General features: G+C 44.5%; 1 protein-coding gene across 6 annotated transcripts in view; it reads right to left on the bottom strand.

Moving 5' to 3' along the window:
- The window catches only part of TCERG1 (transcription elongation regulator 1), a 55,886-nt gene extending 49,883 nt beyond the window's left edge, over positions 1 to 6,003 (bottom strand). The window contains exons 1-3 of one of the 6 annotated variants that reach the window (XM_084636523.1): positions 5,731 to 5,835; positions 4,088 to 4,179; positions 3,279 to 3,504 (exon numbers count right to left, since the gene is read on the bottom strand). In XM_084636523.1, coding sequence (XP_084492649.1) covers positions 3,279 to 3,503 — 225 coding nt within the window. In that variant the 5' untranslated portion in view covers position 3,504; positions 4,088 to 4,179; positions 5,731 to 5,835. Of the gene's footprint in view, positions 1 to 3,278; positions 3,505 to 4,087; positions 4,180 to 5,730 lie in introns of all 6 variants that reach the window. The other 5 variants (XM_084636525.1, XM_084636524.1, XM_084636522.1 and 2 more) reach the window with 5 other exon arrangements.
- Between the last annotated feature and the right edge of the window lie 16,448 nt (positions 6,004 to 22,451).

Here is a 22,451-nt window from a genome sequence, read left to right as displayed (position 1 = left end):
ATCCACCTAGCTTCGTTGCTTACGGAAGTGGAATGCCTCCAGTGACAGAAAATCAGGGGTGCCATGGCCTCAATTAGTATTATCAAGGCAAGGGCCACACCTCATGACAAGTCAACCCATAGCACAGAGAACAGCTTTAACAAGTACTTCAAGCCTTGAGGTATTAACTAAATGCAAAGCAGCAAAGAAGCGGCCATATAAAGAGAAGAGGCCTGGAGTAGCATAAATGATTCCCCCCCTCATTGAAGAGAAATAAAAAACAGATGATCCAGCAGAGGATTAGTTCAACTTAAGTAGTTATTACTAAATGTCCAAAGGTAGCAAAAAAATCTTAATTTTAAAATGCTTAATACTAATTTGATACACCCCAATATCATTCTAAATTCTTATTTCATGCATGTCCCCCATAGTACATGAACTTTTAACATAGTGATACTCAGATCTCAGTGGTTCAGGAGCCAAACTAGAGATCAACATTACCCAAAAGAGCCACAGTAGTATGAATTCATTGCTTCATTTAGTATACTACTATATATTCATATTTAAACAGTAAAGCAGGGGAAATATTTAGTTTATATATTATTCTCCCAGAAAAATGACCAGGTATTATTATTTTTAATCAACTACAATTGGTTAACATGATAAAAGCATCCTGATTGGTTAATAATTGAATCACAGTGCTTTAATATCATGTGCTGCAAATAGCTGCAGGAGACACATTAAAGAGCCACTCATGGCTTGCGAGCCTTAGTCTGAATATCACTGTTTTAGCATAATAGCAAAGCAACAATTCTCCTGTTAGTAAGATTGAGCATTTCTTCTGTTTAAAGGTTGACTATTCTAAGTATTCTAAAAAAACATATGTATATTCTGATTCTTTCTAAATTTGCTGTGCTAGACTGTGTAAGCAGTTCAAATTTGGGGTCATTTGAGCCAGGGGCTCCCCAAAATACAGACCCCCTAAAACACAGCATTTTACAAAATCATCGGGTTCGTCCACTTTTTTTGGGCAAACCTGTGCTCAAACTAAGGCTCTGATCCATCCCAAACTGACCTTAGTCACTCAGGATTTATTTTAGCATGTGCTTCCTCTCCCCCTCCTGGCCCTTTCAGGAAGCAATACTGACAAAGTTACTGAGGACAATGTTTGTAACTCCAGGTTGGCACAAGTATCATGGATGCATTTAAACATATATACGCAGCGAGACCAGGGGCTCTGTAAAAACAGGTCTGCTGGCAGCCTGCTATGAGAGTGAATAGGTGGCTCAAGATGACTTGCTGTCATCACTGGACCTTAGCTGCACCCAGGCACTGAGAGCTTAAGGCCTACCCTACGCAGTTTTCAGGAAATGCATTTTGTGCTGCAGGGCTCTTTTGGACATTTCACCCTGAGGTCCAAATTTCTGGTTTAAAAGTGATATTTTAAAAATGCTATGAAATCTACATGTAAACTCCGCTTTTACTTTAAAGTAATAGCAAGAATTTAAAAATAATACAGTGAAGATGAAAGACAGTAAATGGTTAGGATAACGTAATCATGACTCAGTCTTCACCCTTTCCTGAACAATAAAACTTAATGCGATCAATGTTCGGTGGCATCTGGTCAAGGGTTCTCAATACACCGCTCCACTAGCATGATCAGATCATAACTTCTTCTGATTCTTATAACTTTTTTGGTGGAGAGCGAAGGGAATATGGGGGGGGGGGGGGAATGATGATCAGAGCAGTGCCATGGAGGGTTGGGAGGGAGTGGGATGAGGGCTCTGCCCCTCAGGGTTGTGCTCTGGCACAGCTACTGAGGGGCCAGAACACCCCTAGATAACAACCCTTATTTGTGTAAGAGATCAAACACTATGTTTTTGAAAACCCAGTTGGATGACTTAAAGCTTTGATAAAAAACTGGGTTTCCAAAAAAAGTATTTTTTCTACAATTCTCAATAAACAAGGGATCATCCTCTGAAGTCTTTGCTCTCTGGCATCTCAGAAGCACGGACACAACATTACCATAAAGAGTGGGCAGCTGGGCACCTTCCCCTCCAGTGACATGCTTGGAGGGAAAAGAAGTGGAGTCATCTGTGCACAATCCTCCTCCCTCCCTTACAAATACACCTACAATTCCTTCCCATGACTCCTCCACCAGCCTGAGAATCCAGAACTCCCCATCTTCCCCATGCTACCTCCAGCAGTGGGAAAGGGTGCCAGGCTCACCTTCCTAAACACCAGAAAATACACAGTTAAGGTATATACCATCACCACAACATAATCTTAATTCCATTCTCTCCGAGCAATACCGCAACACACCCATAACACACATACAAGCACTCTGTCATTGGAGATGCTGCAGAACACTCAGGGAACTGCACCTACGAGCACTGTAGGACAAAGTACACCTCTTTGCTAAGACAAAACTCTGGTTTAAGCCAGGCATAGCAAACAGGAGCTACCTACACAGACTGTGCCCACTCCACAGCAACCAACCCAAATTTGCTAAATATTACAATCCCCTCACTAGACTGATGACAATCCACATGACAAGACCACTGTGCACCACTACTGACACACCTCAACAGAACCAGCGTTGAAATTAGGCCCACTTGATCCCTCAAGGTACATATGCACCTCTTTTCATATCACAGTAACTACTCTTCCAAACTGCTCCAACTAATTGATCCACCATTCAATATAACCATATCTAACACAAGGAATGCAGCTGGAGTGCATGTAGATAAACGTTGGAATTAAAAACTGTTGATCACAACACAATGGGACATTCTCCTTTTTACTCTTCATATCTTATTATAGCACCACCCTTACTAAAGCATTCCAAGTGGCTAAGGCCAGCTCCAAGGAGCAGTTACATTGTGGGGGTAGCATGTACCTTAACTTTAATGGTTTTCCGAGGTTTAAATTTGTGTTAGCTCTACTCTTCATTACCTTGTTTTCAAAAGATAGAGTGTAGTTAAACTTGATGATTTGGAAGGACACAATGCACTACCAGAGAATTTTAACTCTGCACTACTGGAGTTTTTTGTCAATGAACTCATCTTAACTGTGCACATGACTGCATTATGTTTGCCTTTAGGAACCATGTGAAGGACCCTCTATTAGATATTTTTGAACAACATGCAGTGTGATAAAACTAACTGGGCTCTGATCTTTTTTTTTTTTTTTTACATTTACTTTTTTCTTTTCCTGCTGTAATTGCTTCTGAATGCTGCTGACTTCTTACCACATCCATCCACATCAAAAACAGAAAACCAAACCCATACACTCTTTACCTGTAGATGTGGAGGCCCCATTGGTGGAGGAATCCCTCCCGGAGGTGGCATTGGAGGCATATTAGGATCAAATGGAGGTCGGCCAAAGGGGGGACGAGGTGGTGGAGGTGGACCTCTCATCATGCCGAAAGGTGGAGGTGGACGCATGAGAGGTGGTGGACCCCTCATGACAGCATTTGGTGGGGGTGCTGGGCCACGAAATCTCAGTGCTTGCTGCTGAGCCATTCTGTGTGTAAAGCCAAAAGAAAACTATTTGTGTTTGCTGATTAGTTGCAGGATAGATTAATTTGTGTTACAAAAAGTGAAACTAGTAAAAGCAGAAGGACATGACAAATTCTGTCAAGTTTCAATAGATAAAATTAAAAGTACAAGTACTTTAATAGGTTTCCCCCCCCCGCCCCACAATTTAAATTCATTAGAAGTTTGAATATGATTTTTTTCACTCATGAAAATGAGTGACCTTTAGATTGAACCATCTTAGTACGGACAGGCACTGTGCAAGCTTCCCTCACACAGCTCTGCCAAAGCACTTCAAACGTGACCTGAATCACCATGTCTATCTATAGTCACATCTTAGGCCTCTCGAGCAATGGCTGCCGATTGTGCCAAGGTTTTTAGCTATTCCATAATGTAAATGGGTGTCCACCAGGGACTTGGATGAGACCATCTGCATCCTTTTCACTTATGACCTAACGAAGGATTTGAACTCTGATCTGCAATGATGAAAGGCTAATATACTAAACCCAATGTGCCACCCAGCCCACTACACAGGCAGCTTAATAAGTGTATATATAGAAAAAAACGTTCACCTTTGCAACCAACAAACGCTCTTCTGATGCTCTCAGGAAAACAATTTTGCCCACCATTTAGTGCCAGTGCAATACCAATGTTGGCATGATGACTCAAAATTGAAAAAAACAAAGGTTATAAGGTGGTGAACGGCAAAACACATGCAACTCAGCACTCAGATTATACAGACTTCTACTTCTGCTGATTTAAGTTTCATAAAGCACCTAAAGTTTTAGAAACCAGGTGCTGTTTTACATAGGTTTTAAAAAAGGAAATTATAGGGGCAGCCCACTATGTGGTACACAACTGACCATTGCTACCAACCCTGAGATGCCCAAGAGCAAAACAAAATTAATGTGCTTTGAATGATGCCCCAAAGATCACCAACCTCTAACAGTGATGGAGCACCAAAGGGAGCAAATTCTAAATTTAGGGGCACTCTTTACTGAGAAGACTCTTCTGTCAGGCCTGGAAAACATGATCCTAGGAATTGACAATAACAGCATCCCAGCTAATCTTAATAGTCATGAGAGAAACAAGGCAAATGACAGTCAGAGAGCAAGGTCCCAAACAGGACAGGGTTTTATCAGCAACACCATGAATCGTACTGTTAAGACAGAACTATAGTTTTTAGAACACCTATCACCATAACACCAGGTTATGTGCTCCCAGGAGCCATTATGTTTCCCTAGCCCCTGTTTGTGAGCAGCTGGGAATGGGGACAGGGGATGAATCACTTCATGATGACCTGTTCTGTTCATTCCCTCTGAAGCACCTGGCACTGGCCATTGTCTAAAGACAGGATACTGGGCTAGATGGACCTTTGGTCTGACCCAGTATGGCAGGTTCTTATGTTCCAATTAAATAAGCCCAATAAAGCTATTTTACCACTCATGCTGGCATTAGTTCCTGCCTGTTGCACCAGGCACCAGAGACCGTTACTTTTATTTCAGGTGCAACACCCCAATCAGGATGAGAGTCCCAGCCTGTTGGATGCTGTGCACACACACACACACACCCAAAAGACATCAATCCTACCCCAAAAATACTGAACGCTTTCGTTCTAGCTTTATAGCTTTTATGCAATTACTAACACGGGGGCAACACTGCAGTTTGGGAAGCATGGAAAGAGAGCACGAGTCAGAGAAAAATCAAACATGACAGGCACGGCTGCATTTGCCCCTTGAGGCCCTGGATACCGTGCGTCACGCCAGGGAACACAGAGCTCGTGGTGTGCTTAGCCTACAGGCAGCGCCTGCCTCCCAAGGCAGCATGCTGCAGGCAGCTCACACGAGTCGCCGGGCCCGGTTCCGCGGGGAGCACAGAGGGGGAAGCAGAGAGAGGGTGGGAGGGGAGGATCCGCCGGGGGAAGGGGGAGATACAGAGAGATGGCGGGGCCCGGGGGAAGGTCTGCTGCGGTAGAGGCGGGAGGAGCTGCCGGACCCAGGGATCATGGGCAGATTGCCCAGCGGGCCATGGGGGAGAAGCGGAAGACCCTGCGAAACCACCGGGAGTGAAGGGTGGGCACGCGGGACCACAAGGCCCTGGGGGAGGAGCCTGCAGCCGCAGGGGCCGGTGGGGGAGGCCCGACGGCCAGGCCGCAACGCGGGGCGTGTGAAATCCCGCTCTTCCCTCTCCCTGAATCCCCGCCGGCCTGCGCTACCTGATCTCATTATTGTACCGCTCCGCCGCCGCCGCCGCCCCCGCGTCGGCCTCGCCGCCGCCAGCCCCAGCGCCGCCACCGCCTCCTCTGTCCGCCATCACCGCCTCACCAGCCCCGCCGAAGCCGCCACCTCCACCGCCAGGCCGCGCCCCACGTCATTGGCTGACGGGACCGTCGCTCACTAGACGCACGGGCGGGACCTAACCAGGATTGGCCATCGCGCCCGCCGACTTTGAACGAGGGAAGTAAAGCAAGCTGTGATTGGCTGCGAGAAGCGGTCCTGCTCCCCTTAGTGGCCCAGGCGACCCGTATCACGTGATCCGTGACCCACAGGAAGACTGGAACTGACCTCACATAAGATGCCAGCCAGTCAGGAAAACGGAAAGAAAGATACAACCAATTCAAAGAGAGGACAAGTAGGATATTAACCAATCAAAGATCAGGATGAGCGATGTGCCGGCCAGTCAAAAAACAAAATGAGGTACCATGCAACCAATGATAGAAAGGAATAATCTCCCACTCCAACCAATCGGAGACCCTCTGGCAGGAGCGAGCGTGCCAACGAAGCAGGAAACAAAATTCAGATATTCTAGCGAATCAGGGAACAGAGTTAGGACCTTGCCAGCCAATCAGCGAGCGGTATTAGCATTATTGTCTGATTTACAGGCTAAATGCATAAGTTACTGGCAGGGACACGTCGCACAGGCGGCGGGGACAGAGGCGGGCTGGGTGGCTGCACGTGCTGCAGGGGGGGCTGCCTCCCGGGTGCCTTGGCACCCTGGACTCCTAGAGTCGGGCCGGCTGCCCGGGCAGTTCCAGGGGCTGGGGCTGGCCAATGAAGAAAACCATTGACGGGCTGGCCGCTGCCCCACGGCCTGCCCTAGATGCCGGCGCTTGGCAGCAGGCGTCATTCTGCCCCAAGGGGGCCGCTGACTGGGAGAAGCTGGCTCTGCTGAGCTAAGCAAAGCTCTCATGTACTTAGTGAGTGGCCCCGGCTCCTATGGCAACCACCTCCCTTTCTGAGGATGGCAGAAGGACAGAGATAGTTTTAGTTGATTTCTTATGACTAGATTTCCTGTAGCTGACACACAATGCTTCTGCTGCAACGCCCCTGAGAAGCGAGGGGGAGGCTAACTAACAGCCCCCCCTCCCACTTTTAAAACCCCACATATGCTTGGGATCATAACCAGATTGGCACTTTCATTCTCCACTTCCTACATTGCCATGTCCAGGAGGTGCTGGAACTAGCGGTACTGGGGGTGCAGTAGCACCCCCTGGCTTGACGTGGTTTCCATCATATACAGGGTTTACAGTTTTGTTCGATAGCTTTCAGCACCCCACTGTAAGAACTTTTCCAATGCCACTGGCCATTTCACGTTTAATTTCATTTGCACACTCTTTGGAGCCAGCTACCTTTTGGCAAGCACAGTTTGGAGTGCTTGAAAAATAAAATCAAGATAAAATCACCTGCCCAGCAACAATAAATACAAAATACAGAAATCAATTTTGTGTATGTGTGAAAGAGACGGAATATATAGGAGAGTGTCCAGCACAGTGAATCTGAGAGAGTATTTGCACAGTAAATTTCAAACTAAGGCTAAACATTGTTCCTGTAAAATTACATATATGTATGACAGATGGGTAACTGTACAAACTGTCCCTAGTCTCTGTGAGAGGGTGGAGATGGATGGCAGGAGAGAGATCACTTGATCATTACCAGTTAGGTTCACTTCCTCTGGGGTACCTGGCATTGGCCACTGTCAGTAGACCAGATACTGGGCTGGATGGACCTTTGGTTTGATCCAGTATGGCCATTCTTATGTTCTTATACAAGTGGAGTAACTGCAAGTTACTTCTGTATCCAAAAACTGTTTTGTGGTGGCACCTGACCCATGATATCCACGTTTAAAAAATTGCCCCATAGGGCTAAATTCTCATCTCAATTCACTAAGTATAGCTAGCAAGTAAAAAATTATAAATATATTGAAATGCAGGATTATCTATCCAAGTGAATGAGAAAGTACCACTTCTTCTTTTAAACAAAGTCTTTATTAATTAAGGCCCTCACTTCAGAAGCATGTGTATCCCCTATGTTTGGTTTAGATCTTAATTATCTGTGTCCCTTTGGGTTAGCTGAGGTATCCCAAAATTATTTCTATAGTTTTCTGATAGTATAATAAGTGTGTGGGGGAAACCAGCATATGTTATGCACATAAGAAATACCCTGTATACAGCTTTGGGTATTAGAACTTACTGCTGAGAAAGGAAATGTTTCCCAAAATAGTGGGATTATCTCCCTACAAGTGCTATGGGATCTTTAATGTGCGCATCCCAGACACAGGCAGAAGAGAACTGTAGTTACCTGTGCCTTGCCTTTACCAGTTACATCCCCAGCCCTTTCTCCTAAGAGTGTAGCTAACAATTTGAAATTTATACATGAACGGGAGGTATTGCCTTCAGCTACACACAGTCAGATCAGTAAAATGCTAGCTAGAACTAGCTAGTTAATAATAGGTCTTACTAAGAACAAAATAATCCTGACAGCTGACTATGTTTCCTACGGGAAATTAAAAATTAGTTGTTATTACAAATACCACCCACAACCACCCTGTGATGGGTTGGACCCCTTAGAATGCCACCTGATGTGCTGAGATACACTGAGCACACCTGTCATGCCAGCCTGGGACCCTTTTTACCTGTCTTGCTTTAGAATGAAACAGATACTGAGATCAGTTCTGGGATGGCTCAGTTTACGGGACTTGCCCCAGCACTCAGGTATCCACTTCCCTTGGAGTGGAGACCCAAAGGTATATTATGAAATCCGCCTCCTCCCTCAAGATGGAGGAAGGTAAGCACAACTTCTTGCCACGCCCCCCACCCACACACCCCCCAGTTAGAAATTACAGAAACTGGGTTTAATAAGAAACAAAACAAATTTTATTAACTATAAAAGGCAGATTTAAGTGGTTAAAGGGTACAGAACAAACAGAACAAAGCAGATTACTAAACAAATAAAACCAAACACACAAACAAGCTTGTTTCACCAAAGAAGTTGGTTACAAATAGTAATTTCTCACCCTAGATATTGTTCACATCCCTGAGTGAGAAAGTTGCAGCGCTGTAAAGTGCAGGTGTAGACAACCCTAAGCCCTTTCACAGTCCATTGTCTCTGCTAATGGCCCATTAGCCCTATCTGGCTTTTTCCACTGTTGCACCTGAAGGGCTGGTTGGGGGTGACACCCAAAGTGATACATTTAAAGTACAGATACATAGTTAATATTCCTAACTTAGATACAGAAATGATAGTCATACAAATCGGATAATCACATTCAGTAAAAACCTATCCAATGATAGGTTTCAGAGTAACAGCCGTGTTAGTCTGTATTCGCAAAAAGAAAAGGAGCCACAAGTACTCCTTTTCTATCCAATGATATCTCACATGAAGCCACCTTGTATAAAGTATATCTCAGTTATGTCATATTCATATCATAAGCATATTTTCATAACGATATGGAGTGAAATGTCACAACATCCATGCTGCATTTGCATTGGGCATGAGCTCACATTTGCATACATAGCAAGTGACTGTGCTAAAAGGATCCAACTCTTGGCTCTGTAAATGACTAGAGATCCCATAACTGGAGTATGAGAAGATTGACATGGAACCAAGCTCTCTTCCTAATGTCTACTATATTTTGCTGCAAAAGCTGATTTATAAGAAACACATTTCTCCCATCTTCCCTCAGACCAAAATTCCACTACCCCATTGCTCCTTCTTCTCCAGGCAACTAGCTCCCTGCAGTTTTTGGAACAGAGAGTCCAAAACCCCATTACTATTTCCCAATGATTTTCAGAATAGCCTTCAAGGAGATTTTTAGATTAGGTTTTTCTAATGTTTAATTAGAGCTGACCTGAGCTTCAAAGGTGGGGCTTATTGTTTGTATCACCATAGCAACTGGGAGCCCCAGTCAAGGATCCCATCATGCTAGGTGCTGTACAAACACTGACCAATCAGGTGGTCCCTGTTCCAAAGAGCCTACATTCAAACTACTCCAAAATTCTAGGATGTGGGGATTAATGCAGACCCATTTCCTGTTTACCAGCTGAGTTTTGATAGGGGAAAAGTTTGTATTTTCCTTTCCATACTGCACCACACTTCCTGTTTGCTTTCTTTGCCATCAGAAACAAGCTCTAATGGGAACCACCATTGGAAGGTGCTCTAAAGAAAGAATGTGATGGAGGGGGCAGATTCCTTGGGGAAGGGAGAACTCTGAGACTAGACTCCTTCAGTTCTGGCCTATCTGATTTTCTTTTTCATGCGGATTACAGAAGTCAACAAAGATGTCTTGTTATAGGGATGTACAAGGTTCCATGCAACCCCCCCACCCCCACCCCACTGTTCCTCAGACGTTCTTGTCAACTGCTGGAAATGGCCCTACAAAAGATGCCCCTTCCCCTCCCCTCCCCTCCCCCCCCCCCACTACTCTCTTGCTGGTAATAGCTCACCTTACCTGATCACTCTTGTTACAGTGTGTATGGTAACATGCACTGTTTCAAGTTCTCTGTGTATATAAATCTCCCCACTGTATTTTCCACTGAATGCATCCGATGAAGTGAGCCGTAGCTCATGAAAGCTTATGCTCAAATAAATTTGTTAGTCTCTAAGGTGCCACAAGTACTCCTTTTCTTTTTGTGGATACAGATTAACACGACTGCTACTCTGAAACTCTTTTTTGTAATTCTCCTTTCAGTCACTAGGAGATCCCCTTGAACAGCTGTGTGAAAAGCTATCAAGTTTCACTACATTCAGATGCAGCAAAACTTCACAGATTCCTGGTTATGGTTAATTTTATTTATTTATTATATGCATGTTAGGAATAATAAATATGTTCTTAAAAATAGGTTCACTTATGTGGCACCCTTCATCTGTAGTTCCCAAAGAGCTTTTCAATTAATTAAGCCTCACAATTCCCATGTGAGGTGCATGGCATGATGCCCATTAATATTAAGACCTTCCATTAGAGATATTTTCCAGCCTGTCCCTACATTATTACCATACCCCCAGGCAGACAGCACGGCATCACATGAGGTTCAGACGGTTTTCTGGACAACCACAGATGCTAGAAAACTAATTACAAATATGAAAGTACAAGGTATGTGTGTATTGACTGACAAACATGCCCTAGGTCAGGTGTTATCATGTTCTTATGACACATACCCTCTTAAAATTCCCATAGAACAAAAATCAGTATACTAAAGAGGTGCCTGATCCCAAATCCAGCTCACCGAAACAGCTCTGAACTTTGAGTTGGTTTAAAATCTACACTACAATCTGGATGAGATCATTATGGACTAAATCACATGCAAAGTCTGGTTCTGACTGACGTACAGTATTATCATTGGTTTTGTTGGTAGCTGGATGTTGGTATTGCCATGGTAGGCAATAATTAATGGACTTTACTCAACTATGGATTAAACTGACAACTTCTCAAAGGAAAACATTTAATAACAAAGATGCAACAATGTAGCTTTGAAAATTCCATCCTGGGGCAGAGGCTCTTATGTCACCAGACTCTTTCAATGGAACAACAGCCTTATTGAGTGAGATCTAGTGGTAAAGCAGGGAACAGGACTAGTGCTGCGCAAACCGTGCAAGGGAATGCTGGACCAAACCCTGCAGGTGCTCTTGAGCAGACCTCCTTGAAATCCCCCTTCCTCAGTGTTTTCTCTTTTCTACTCCAGCACACTTTGTCTTTGAGATGAGCCTCTCCTATTCTGTGCCATCCTCTTGGGGCCCAATAACCATTTCTACCATATGCTGAGTCTTCAGGGGGTGCTATATGGCTGCTTCTTTGTAGGGGAAGAAAGGATCATATGGTCTGAGTTACTGCTTCTCCAATCCATTCTTAAGGGGGCAATCTATGCCTTCATTATAGTATGGCACTGGAACAAGGTAACAGTTGCACCTGCTGTCTCCTTTCCACTCTGCTGCAGTGATAGCAGGCACACCCTATAAGCTCTATTGCATGGTAGGGCTAGGTCAGGGGTGGGCAAACTACAGCTCGCAGGCCGGATCCGGCCCCTCAGGGCTTTGGATCCAGCCTGTGGGATTACCTCCCGTGGTGCCACAGGCCCTGCGCCGCCCTCAGAAGCAGCTGGCACCACGTCCCTGGGGCCCTGGGGGGGGGGGGTAGGGAGGCAGAGGGCTCTGTGCATTGCCCTTGCCTCCAGGCACCGCCCCCTACAGCTCCCATTGGCCGGGAATGGGGAACCGTGGCCAATGGGAGCTTCGGGGGGAAGTACCTGGAGGTGTGGCAAGGGCAACGCGTGCAGCCCTATGCCCTCCCCTCCCCCAGGGGCTGTGCAGGGACATGGTTCCAGCCACTTCCTGGAGTGGCATGGCATGGGGCCAGGGCCGGCAGGCAGGGAGGCTGTCCTGGCCTCGGTGCGCGCCGCTGCCACCCCGGAGCCACTTTAGGTAAGCGGCGCTGGGCCGGAGCCTGAACCCCTCCTGCACCCCACCCCCCAACTCTCTGCCTGCACCTTGCACCCCTCCTGCACCCCAGACCCCTGCCCTGAACTCCCTCCCGCCGTCCGCACCCCTCTTGCACCCCTGCCCAGAGCCCCCTCATACACCCCACAGCCCTCCTCTGACCCAATCCCTTGCCCTGAGCCCTTTCCTGCACACCACACCCCCTCCTACACCCCATACTCCCTCCCTCCCGCACCCCAACCCACTGCCCCAGCCCTACATACAATTTCCCGACCCAGATGTGGCCCTCGGCCCAAAAAGTTTGCCCACCCCTGAGCTAGGTATTCAAGAAATTCTCTTTGTGGTTGGTAGGGATTATGGGATATCTATACCACTGGCTCAGTTGGGCCAATTGCTAGGAATTTGGAGTAAAAGTATTTTTCTCTTTGGCTATTAGGTGGGTTATTCCATTGCCCCTCGATTCCCTTAAGACCCTGTATGAATTATAGGGCAGTGGCCCAAACAGCTCCACCTTGGAAATCATGATGGAGTGGAGAACAGCTAGCTGGCACCCTTGAACTCCCAGTTGAAACCTGAGACGGTTAACTAAACACAGAATGATGGTGCCCGAGATAAAATGGAATTGGGGCGAAAGGGGACAGAGGTGGAGGTGCCTGTGAGAATGGCAGTGGCTGGCAGCCTGGTCTGGATTCTTTCCCAAACCAGGGCTGCTATTGGTGAAAAAACACAGAAACTCACCTTGATTTTGAGTGGGCAATGGCTTCTGAGTCTTTCATGCTGTCCTAGCAAAACTTCTGGGTTCTGTTCCCCGCTGTGCCGTTGACTGATGGTATAACTTTGTAAAACTATTCTCAACTGTCTCTGCATCAGTTTCTTCATCTGTGGAATGGGAGAGGAAATTAGAGTGAGAGAATCATTTTTCTGTTTGCTAATTGTCTAAAAAGAGATCCCAATTTTCTAGAATGTGTGTGCATCACTCAGAATTATTTGTTGCTTAGTATTTGCAAAGAATCATCCTTCTAGAAAGAGGTTCAATGAGAGTATTTGATACTTGATATTTGAGCTGTTTTGATCGGACATAGATCACATGGTTTACTTTCTTTTTTCTGATTGAAACCAATTCTGGCACAAATATTCATGATTACACATTTCCTTTTCATAAATATTCCTCCAAATTTGCTCAAACTTTGCTTGTTTGTGAACATTTGCAGGCGATTGCACTATTTGCCCAGCCATAGTAGCAATACTGAATTAATTTCCCAGTGGGATTGTGTGAGGCTTAATTAGTGTTTGTAAAGCACTTTGAGATCCTCTATTGAAATATGTGATACAAGGGCAAAGTATTATTTATTGTATTATCTGGAGTTCCTTCTATTATTTTTATTATATGATGCCTTGACTATTTACTCCTGATTAATGGTGTGTTTTACTTCATTCAAATAAGCTGTGTATGTGACTGTCAGCATAAAGGCAGCTCACAGTGTTTCTAAAAGCAAGCTATTATGGTTGCCTTACCGCAATGGCATGAATGTAAGATGATAACGGTCTGACAGTGTAAATTCAGAAAACTGCTAGCTGGGAAAAATATATATATATCTCCGACCCTTTGATGTTGCTAATGAATGGGCTCTTTTTAACTTACTCTTCTAGCTGATAATTGTGCTGTAGCTCCTGGGCAAAAGTATCAGTAATATGGGTATGTATACTGGCCATTGGCATCAAATATTCATAGAGTCACAGATGGGAATCTACAAAGAGTTTGCACAGAAATGGAGTATATTCCACACGTTCTGTGGTGAGCCTGTCAGAGCATCAAGAAGAACTTTTGATTTGCTTCTACAGCTACATGTTGTTGTTCTTCTTCTTCTTTTAAAGAAAATATAAAAAGAAAGAAAAATGCTTTCGCCAGCTGGCATTTCAAGTAGAAGTGGGTCAAACAACTCCAAAAAGTTATGTGGCCTCAGAAAGCAGGTGATAGCTGTCCTTCACTATACATCAGAGTGTAGCTAATTTCAGAGTGGATGCACAACGCTGGAGGAAGGATGACAGGAAGCCTTCCCTGCTACCCCCAAACTTTATGTCTCCTAGGCAGGGTCTGCAGCCTTTGCATTCTCCTGAATGCTGCTCTAGCAGTGTTATCCACTCTGACCTGCAGAGACGGCAGAATCCATGATGCATCTCCATTGTTGCCATGGTGCGGTGGGAGACATTGCACTCTTAACTTAGGGGGATGGTTCCTGTGTTCTGGGTTTCCACCTAAAGAAAAGGCAGTAATATTTGTTGGAAGCTGCCATTCTGCAGTCAAGTCTATGAACCTGGGAGTTCTGCTGATCTGTAGCCTCACACAGCACCATGTGGTGGCAGAAATACAGCATTGCAGCTTCTCATGGACTTGAGTGGGGAAAGTCTGCAATACTGGTTGGTTGTTGACATGGTTTGTTTGTTCTGTCTCGTTTGTCTTTCCAAGGGCAACTGATGTAGATTGCTCCTCACTTCTTGATGGCCAGAAGATGCTTTAGTGGTAGATTATTTTAATGGCTAAAGCCAAACACACCAAACTATGGGGGTAAAACAGCATGGAAAGGTGAAGGAGCCATTTCAGAGGAAGCCAAAGTGAGGTGGAGCAAAAGGCCTAGAAAGCAAGTCTTCAGACCCTACTAAAGTATTTCAGATCAGGGCTCCTTATCCAGATGGGGACTTTGGAATTATTACTTGAATGCCATATGATCTTATAAGGTGATTCAATCTCCATGTTAAGGGGGTTTAAATAAAAAGATACTGGTTTTGATGCATGATGGACTCTGACCTCATCCTCTGGGGACCATGGGAGAGGAAAAATGCTCCAACTTATCTCTTTGAAGATGTGGGGGGAAGGAGCATTTTCTATTTTAAATCTTTATCTATGCTGTGGGGTAGGCAACTGGAAGAAACAACCATGGGGCAGCACTGGCAGGGCATGTTGGTGGAGTCATCTGGAGAGAGGAAGAGGCGGGGGGGAGGGGACAACAGGAAATAAAAGGAGTTTACAAAGATGTGTTCCTAACCTCATCTTGAACCTTCTGCTTGTGTAAGTTTATTGTTTGCCAGTCCTGTCTACTTGGAATGTAATTGCAGGACTGTCTTTCTCTGTGTTTGTACAATGCCTAGCATATTGCAGTGCAATATGCATAATAAACGAAAAGAACAATTCCAGACTGATTTTTGTTCACTGAACTAAGCAAATTTACAGCCCTCCATTTCCATGCTACAGTCACAGTGTGACAAGCTTCAGTGGTTGTAGACTCAGTTCAGAGAGGGAAAGAAGGATGTGTATCAGCCATGTGTGCATTATCTATTGTTCTCTCATAAAGTGACTTGACTGAGGTCACACAGGAAGTCAGTGGCAGGGTTGGGATAAGAACCCCAGAGTCCTGATGGCTTGCCTTACCCACTTACCTATTGTAGTGCAGTAGCCTATGGTTTTGGCAGTGCAGTTCAAATGTTATCCTTCTCCCAGTTTCAATGTCTGCTCTGGAAGGAAGTGGATTTGTTGCCCTTTGCAAGGCACAGGCATTCTGAGCAAGTTGTGCAAAGAGCAGGTGCCTCGTGGGACACGGACATCAGGATTGCCTGAGGATGCAAAGGGCCCAGTTGGCTTTCTGTCTGGCACCAGGTCAGTGGATTGTACCTTGTGACTGAAGCAGTGTGTTTTGGGAATTGGTGCATTGCATGCTGCCTTCTGCAGCAACTAGAGGCAGGCTGAGCCTGAGGCATACCATGTTGACTTGGCAGATTTCCTCTTTTAGCCTCATGTTGGCTTGTCAACCTCATCATCCAAAAACAGTTACACAAACAATTTATTAGCATGGTGTCTGGGCCAACTGCTGTCACATTATTAAAGGTTCTCTCAGATTCTTCATTTCACAGTAAATCACATTTTTCTGGAGCACGTCTGGTTGATAGAATAAAATTTTGGACATTTGAAATACTATCAAGTTAAAACCTTATGAGTTCAGAGGCAAATCTTTCTTTCTTTCTTATAAAGAAGACATTTAAATCAGTTGAACCAGCTTCACAACAGACAAGAGCAAAGCTCCTTAATATTCCCAGAATTTGGGAACTCTTCTACCAAACTTTTCACCAAAAAGCGATTCCCCCCACCACCCCCAGCAGACAGTAGATACTATGAATTATGTTAAAAAGTGTGTGACAAATCTAATTTGGATGGATTTGTCAGATCTGGTATATTCCATCCGTATTAATCTGATACCAAGTACAGATCCAGATTTTGGAGACACCCACCCCCGCATCTTCTATCTCTAGTAAAGAAAGGTGAGGAATCTCAAGGCATTGAAGAGGACTCCATAATGCTGGGGGGGAGTGGGGAAAAGAAGACTTCTCCACATAAATGAATTATGTGTAGAAATCTTCCCTCTCCCTTCCTTGCTCCCACCTATGACAGAACTCACTTCTGACCGCCAGCCTTTCACCCTATATTCCCTCTTGGTGCCATTCACCCCCTTGCTCACTACCCTCCAACCACTTTGGATTCCTGAGAGTCTGGAAAGTAGTTGTGGAAATCAGGGAGGGATTCTGGCCAGTGGTTGGCAGCTGCAGGAGCTACCATAAGCCATACCTAAAAAGCCACTACCTGATGACAGGCAGCCCTTGTAAGTGTCTAGCTCAGGTTTAAACTTTGTACAGCAGTCAGATTTGTACCAATGTGAATCCAGAAACATTCCCAGATTTGTGCGCCAAGCAATTACAAATCATCACATTCCTACAGGTTAATTTGAGGATATGGACAAGAACAGAACTTCTCAACTGGCCTGTCACTGCAGCAGGGGGCCCCCACGGTGTCATCCCTCATAGACTGAGAAACCAAAAAAAACAAAAAAAGGTAAATGCCAGTCACAGAGACCCAGTGAGAACAGGGGGTGGAATTAGCAACTTGCTCTCTTTTACTGTTGCAGTCTCTCCTTGTCTCTGCTGTGCCTGCCTCTAACCCTCTTACCTGCAGCTTGCCAGCCTTCCCCTCCTTCCTTCACCTACAGCTGTGGAGTGGGGAAATTGCCCTTCCAATGTCTTGTGTAAGCTAGGAGATAAGATGCTTTTTTTCCACTCGAGTGAATTCTAATAAGCTAACTGCTAGCTTGACTGGATTGAAAACCTCAGTTATCCCCAATGTAGACACAGTTAAACTCCTCTCGGCTGGCCTGCTAAAATCACACTAACGGTGTGAAACAGAGTGTTAAGTGAAGTCTTCTATCCAGTGGAGCTAGCTCAGTGGAATTAACTTGATTGCAAAACATACATTTTTCCGAGTCTAGACAAGGCCCAAAGGGCTGTGCTGCCAGCGCAGCTTCCATGACAGACCACTGTGTCTACAAGGAGGGCAGAGATGCCCCTCCCACAAACAAAGGACCTACCATGCTGCCAACACTAGACCCCATCCCAGCATCCCTCCTCCCCGTCCTCACCCACACATCTGTCAGCCGGGTGCCCAGCTATAGCACCATAAGCCCTCAAACACAACTGACAGTCTCTGCACAGAAGAGACCCAGTTCTAAAATGCAGGACTTTTACTGCCAGTCAGGATCCTATTGCAGAGGCGGCACATGTGCCCCCACACACACCTCCAAGTTGTTTCTTGGTTTGTACTGAGTATGCTCACATGGACTGAGAGTGCTCAGTAACATCTGCTGAAGATGCTGCCTTCATTTTGCGCCTGGCCCATCAGCAGGTACAGGTCGTCTCTGGGCAGAGACAGCCCTGGCCTGCACATGCCTGTGCTACGCTCATGCTTAGGCCATGTCTCTACTTACAAAATTAAGTCAACCTAACTAATGTCAGCATACAACCGCTGCTGTAATTACATCACTTGTGCATGTCTACACTTTGCTCCTTCTGTCGACAGTGCACATCCTCACCAGGAATGCTTGTGTCGATTGTACTGTCAGTGTGGAACATTGTGGGATGGTTCCTGAAAGCCAGTAACAGCCAACATTAGCAATGCACTGTCTACACTGACAGTGTGTTGACCTAATTACGTCGATCCTAACTCTGTGTTGCTCATGGAGGTGGAGTTATTAAGTCAGCATAGCGGACTTCACTCCACTTCCATAGTTAGGTCGATGGAAGCTGCCTTGCAACAACCTAAGTCTGTAGTGTAGACCAGGCATCCCCAGCACACCAGTCACCTCCAAAAATTCACCAGATTTAACTCAGAAAATGTAGGGCTGGATAAACCAGTCAGATTCAATAAGAGCCAGCCTGATCTTTCATCTGTACTGAACCATTTGGAGAGTGGAAAAAAATTGACTGAAGCTTTTGATTTTAAAGGGACTTTCTTTCTTTTTCTGCTACTCTGCTATTCCAGTCTCTGCCTGGATCTGGAAGCAGATATGCTAACTTACTTAGAAAAAAAGCTGTTATCACAGAGCCTGATTCTCATTGCCCTACAACCTTTAATATCATTTTACACCCACTTTGCATTCAAGTCAATTACTACACAAGCGTGTAGGCAATGCAGAATCAGGCCGGTGATGTTTCTTGAACTTAAAGAAACAGGAAGTCCTGGTCATGAAAGAGAGGAAGAGAGAATATGAATGTGACATTTTAAGACCCAGTCCAGCAGACTCCAAAGAGTAAGATTATTTAAATAAAGCTTTGGAGTGTATATTACAGTTTTTGGCTCTGAAACCTATCTCAATATGTACCCCAGATATTGTGAAGTTCTCCCACTGCTAAATTAAGACGTAGAAAAAATAATGTAGCTACTTCCTTAGGAATTAGTGGAATTTAGGACTGGCCGAGATCAAGTGTAGAATCAGTTAAAGTTGCCTTGCAAAAGAAAAAAACAAGTATGTTTTGTGCTCCCTTTTTGCTTCTCTATGGAAGTTTTTTTTCTTTCAAAACCAAAACAGCTGTTTCCTACCTTTTTTAAAAAAATTAGAAATTCAGGCCTTCAGGACCCTAGTTTCCCTAGAAAACTCTATAGATGACTGGAGAACTGGTAGGATTATGATATCAGAGATACCATACAAGTGAAATGTGATTATCTGTTGAAGGAAACCATTTTTTCAGACTGTTTAAAACTATGTTTAATTTAACACACATACAATTAAAATACCCGAGAAGCAGTGGGGAGAAAAGCTGTCTTTGTTAAAGATTCAACACTCTCACCTCTTCAGTTAAAGACTCAGAAAGCTCTGAATCCATATCTGAGGCCTCAAATGATCTCTCCTTGCAGGGGTGGACTTGCTGATCTAATAAGCTTTTCCATCTCTAACTGCTTTGATTCTATGATCTTATTTTTACCAGGCTCTCTCTTCCCCTGGAAAAAAAAAGCAGCCGTTCTTAAATAATAAAAATAATCAGAATTACTGAGGGAGCTTTTGATGGAACTCTGATAAAAAGACTCTTAGATATTTTAACTTTGATTTTCCTGTTCACTTTATCTAATTTTTATTCATGCATTTTGCTGAAAACCACTAGTGCTACAAAAGTTTTGACAGTTCAGAGGGCGCCTGCTGGTCTTCTGAGATGAGTGAGTGATCCATTCTGTCCCCCCCAGTCTCTCCCATTCAAAAGCAGTCCCCAGATCCCCAGCACTGTCTCCTTTCAAGGCAGCCATGTTTACAGAGGGTGACGGGCGGGTGGTGATAGGTCTCCAGAAAGGAGAGGATTCAGAAGTGTTTCCTTTGTCCCTCCAAGGAGCAGCAGGAGTTCAAACTACTCCTTTCTGACTGTGTCCTAGCAGCAAGATGAAATATATCTGTCTCCTGAACTCCAAAGGAAGAGGAGATGAAAAAGGACACGAGTCCCTGCCCCTAATTGTCTTCAATCACAACTGCCTGTTCCACCTCTGAAGTGCTCAGCACTATCTGATGGCAGGAGATTAAAACAATTTTTGGACATGACAGTTTAAATCCTCCCCAAACAGTGGGGATGTCTGTCTTCCTATAGGATCTTTCATCCCCTTATTCATCTACTTGTTTCAGGATTGTCTCAATAATTTATTAATTACAGACTGGCAGATAGTGGCATCTGCAAGGCCTGGTTTCTTTTATATTTTATGTTCAAGGAAGAACTGGCCCTTTTCCAGGAGGAGGTCCTTTCACCATTTCCAAACAACTCTTTCACATGGCTTATCTCCCTGCAGGGACCGTTTGCTCAGGGGCTGCCTCCTTTTTGATACAGGATTAAAGTCTTGCAGCGTAATGTTTTGTGTTGTGACCACAGCCAAACACACATAATTCATAGTGAATAATTTCTCTGTCAAATTTTGCCTTTTTTTTCTGTTGTCCATGTGCAGTTTACAATTGTCTTCAATATATTTGCTCTGCAATTTTATTTGCTGAGTAATATCAGCCAATAATTCTTGGTCTGTAGATCATTCAAGAGCCGTTCATTGTGAGTATTCTAAATTCAGACCATTTTAATCAGTATTGTTTAAGCTCCGTGATTGGAGGAATGTGACTTTTGGAAAACCATGCAATTTAAGGAGTTCAAAATTCACTTTCTGAAGATATTGTCCGCATTCATATATATGTATTAATATAAAACTTGCATTTTCCACGAACACTCTGCCAGTTAACTAGTTTGCGAGACTCATGGCATGAAAACACAAAACGGGAACAAACACAGACAGCAAACTGACTCTAATGCAAACAAAGAGTCACAGAGGTGGGGGCTTGAGTCATTCCCACAAATCTGGATGTGAAGTTAAGTAACATTTCAGAGGGGTAGCATTGTTTAAGTAACGTGTCAGCTGCAAATGTATTCTGAGCACTCTTTTACTGCTTGTACGTGGGTATCTAAATTCAGATGAAGATCACATCTAGGTTCAAAATATTTGGAGACTTGAATCCAAATATCAGACTCTTTCCAAATGGGGCTCACTCTAGACTCTCCTCCAATATCCCCCTGCCTTCTCACAGCCCCCCAGCCTGCTCATTGCCTTTGAATGTTTTCTTAGGAGCATGTTCAGTACCCTGAAACACTCCCTCTTAGCACTGAGGTTCGTTGTTTTTAGGGCTCAATGTCACCTCTTCTTTGGATCTCCTGAGGGTGATGGATGATTGGTCTCCCATCTTGAGAATGTGGTGGGGCCACCTGGCCAGGCTTCTGTCCCTAACCCCAAAGAAGATATTCTGGGGTAAGATGGGATGGAGGGTGCTGGTCCCCACTGTTCTGCAGGAATGAGAATAGGAAACTGCCCTACTTTTGTGCTGCCTCTGCTGCCAGCTGTTCTGTATCATGGACCAGATTCCATAGACACCCTTGTACCACTGTCAGAAAAAACCTTGGGGCCACTATCTGCGTGATTCTGGAAATGTATTCTTTGGGTTGCACATCTCTATTGCCCCGTAGAATGTGGAAACCCTACCAAAAACGGGACTACTCCTTGGAAAATGGGACAGATGCCAATTCTGCCTCCAGGCGAGTGAAACTAAATGGGGGGGCATAGGAAAACAAGTCTTCAAAGAATGAAAATTTAAACGAACATTTACATTTATTTAAGTGAACGGATCTTCTTAGGAAAAAACACAAAGCAAAACCCTGAAAGGTTTCCTCATCAGATAGGGCACAATCTGGTATCTTTTGGGCCAATCTGCTGTCTACAGAGAATCCTCCATAACTTTACAAAAATCTTCTTCCCCTCCTCCCTGCTCATTCTAACTCCTTGGGAGCAGGAAACAGCTACTTCCTTATTTTTTTCTTTTTTCCATCAGACAAAACATTCCCATAGATCTATTATTGCATTGTTGCTCCTCAGTGGTACACTCTACACAGGGCTGCTGATGCTGTTTTTATTTTACTAGAGAAGCATTTGTTTTGGGGGTTAAAAAAAAATCAAGAGAAATGACACAGACTTTGCAGGCAGACAATTGATAAGATAGATAAAATTTGAATTTTTTTGACATTGTCTCTTGAATCTAGTCAGGTTCTTAAAGCTATCTGGATCAGAATCACTTGGACCTCCCCTTCTATTTGTAATCTTGTAGCATTAGTTGTTATTTGCCACATTGGTTTACTTCCTGGTTAAAGAAGAAAGCCTCTTTAGGCTCCTTTGCCATTGATTGTCTTGTACTGGACTCCATGCACAACCCTAGAGGGGCAAAGGCCTTCTGTATAGTTGCTAATCACAAACCTTTCCCCAGTACTGTGTGGTTCACATTAGCTGCAGTTAGAAGTTCATTTAAAGAGGTTCAGAGACATTAACATCTTGTCTTTTTTGTTTTTT

This window comes from Lepidochelys olivacea (genome assembly GCF_965140295.1).
Source record: "Lepidochelys olivacea isolate rLepOli2 genome assembly, chromosome: 8".
NCBI lineage: Eukaryota > Metazoa > Chordata > Testudines > Cheloniidae > Lepidochelys > Lepidochelys olivacea.
This window is presented reverse-complemented; position numbering and strand designations above follow the sequence as displayed.